Here is a 1,346-nt window from a genome sequence, read left to right on the forward strand (position 1 = left end):
TTTTTGTGAAAGAGAGAACTTGTACATTGCAATGGTGTATCATATCATCTAGCCTGATCATAGTGATACATTGCCGTGCCGGTCCATCTTGGGAGAATAATGACACAAAACAGAGATATATAAACTACAAATCCAATACGTACTTGCAAGTTCACCACAAAAGAAAGTCATTAGTCTAACAAACTGACCTCGCGTATTCTTTTGTTTACATACCAATTGTAGTATATTTAAGGACATCAAAAGTACATTCTCAATTTTCAATTGGAATCTCAATACAAAAAGCTCCCAATTGACAGAAACTCGCCTGAGGATGGAATCCCAAGGTCCTAGATTTTGGCCCAACTCTCCGGTCAGTTTTATTTTGAGAAACACTTTAGAACAGCAAAGGTATCTTATGGCTGAAGAGAGTTTGGCCAAACTCCATGATAAACTTTTACTAAAATGATTCTCTCAAAGTAGAAAGGTATCTTATGCCCACTGCCCAGCTCATATAGGTTGCAGAAGTTACACCAAGTAGAGAGCAAAAGTTTTTCTTTGGCTGCTGTCAAGGTTGATTGATCACATGCCAAATTAAACAGGCAGCCACACGTACGGATACATACATATGCACTAGCGAGAGTACTCACGACAATAAGAGCCGGTATGATTGAGACATAACCTACTAAGGTTGTGTCTCCAGTCGACATAGAGTACAAGATACTCGTCAAGGTTGTAGGGTCTGGCAGCAGGAGTTAAACCCAGGGTTACAACGAAGACGAACTTGTGCTCGGGTTCGGTCCTCCCATGGTTCTTCTTGTTGTTGATATGGTAGATGCTGAACCCACAAGTTTGCTGATGAAAGCAGCTCAGGTATATCGAGCCGGCAGAAATGGAGGGGAATGTCTCCGTGGAGATGTGCAAGCAGTGCGTCCGGCCAAGAAACACCGCATGCCGGCCAAGGCTCCTCACGGGGATCAGCCTCCGACGGGCGATGTCCACCTTCAACACCTCAATGCGGCCGGTAATGCCGCCCACTGTGAATAGCTCCTTTGGATCGTAAGCCTCAACGCCGCCGAACCGCTCCATGCCTCTCCAGTACCGCATCATCAGCATCCTCCCACCAATGCCACGGACCAAGAACGACATTATGTGATTGTTCCAAATGTAGTCTTTCTTGGCATGGCGGCGCTGGTAACCACTGTTACTAGCCGAGGTGTCGGCTGCAGCTCAAGAAGGTAGACCGAACCCTCTGGCGAGCTGATGTAGCAGCGTCCTCCCAGGGACAGCAATGAGGAGAATAGCACCTTGCGACGCTCGTCATAAAAGGGGTGGGAGACAAGGCCTGGGCTGACCAGCGTCCAGTGCGC

The 1,346-nt window shown here is 47.2% G+C and overlaps 1 protein-coding gene across 1 annotated transcript; it reads right to left on the reverse strand.

Annotated features, from left to right (window-relative positions):
• Positions 1-604: 604 nt before the first annotated feature.
• Positions 605-1,092, reverse strand: LOC147966280 (uncharacterized). The gene has a single exon (XM_087527188.1). The coding sequence runs from the start codon at positions 1,090-1,092 to the stop codon at positions 610-612; it is 483 nt and encodes a 160-aa protein (XP_087383314.1). The 3' UTR covers positions 605-609.
• Between the last annotated feature and the right edge of the window lie 254 nt (positions 1,093-1,346).

The sequence above is a fragment of the Triticum urartu genome, chromosome 6A (assembly GCF_056163025.1).
Source record: "Triticum urartu cultivar PI428250 chromosome 6A, HENAU_Tu73, whole genome shotgun sequence".
NCBI classification, from domain to species: domain Eukaryota; kingdom Viridiplantae; phylum Streptophyta; class Magnoliopsida; order Poales; family Poaceae; genus Triticum; species Triticum urartu.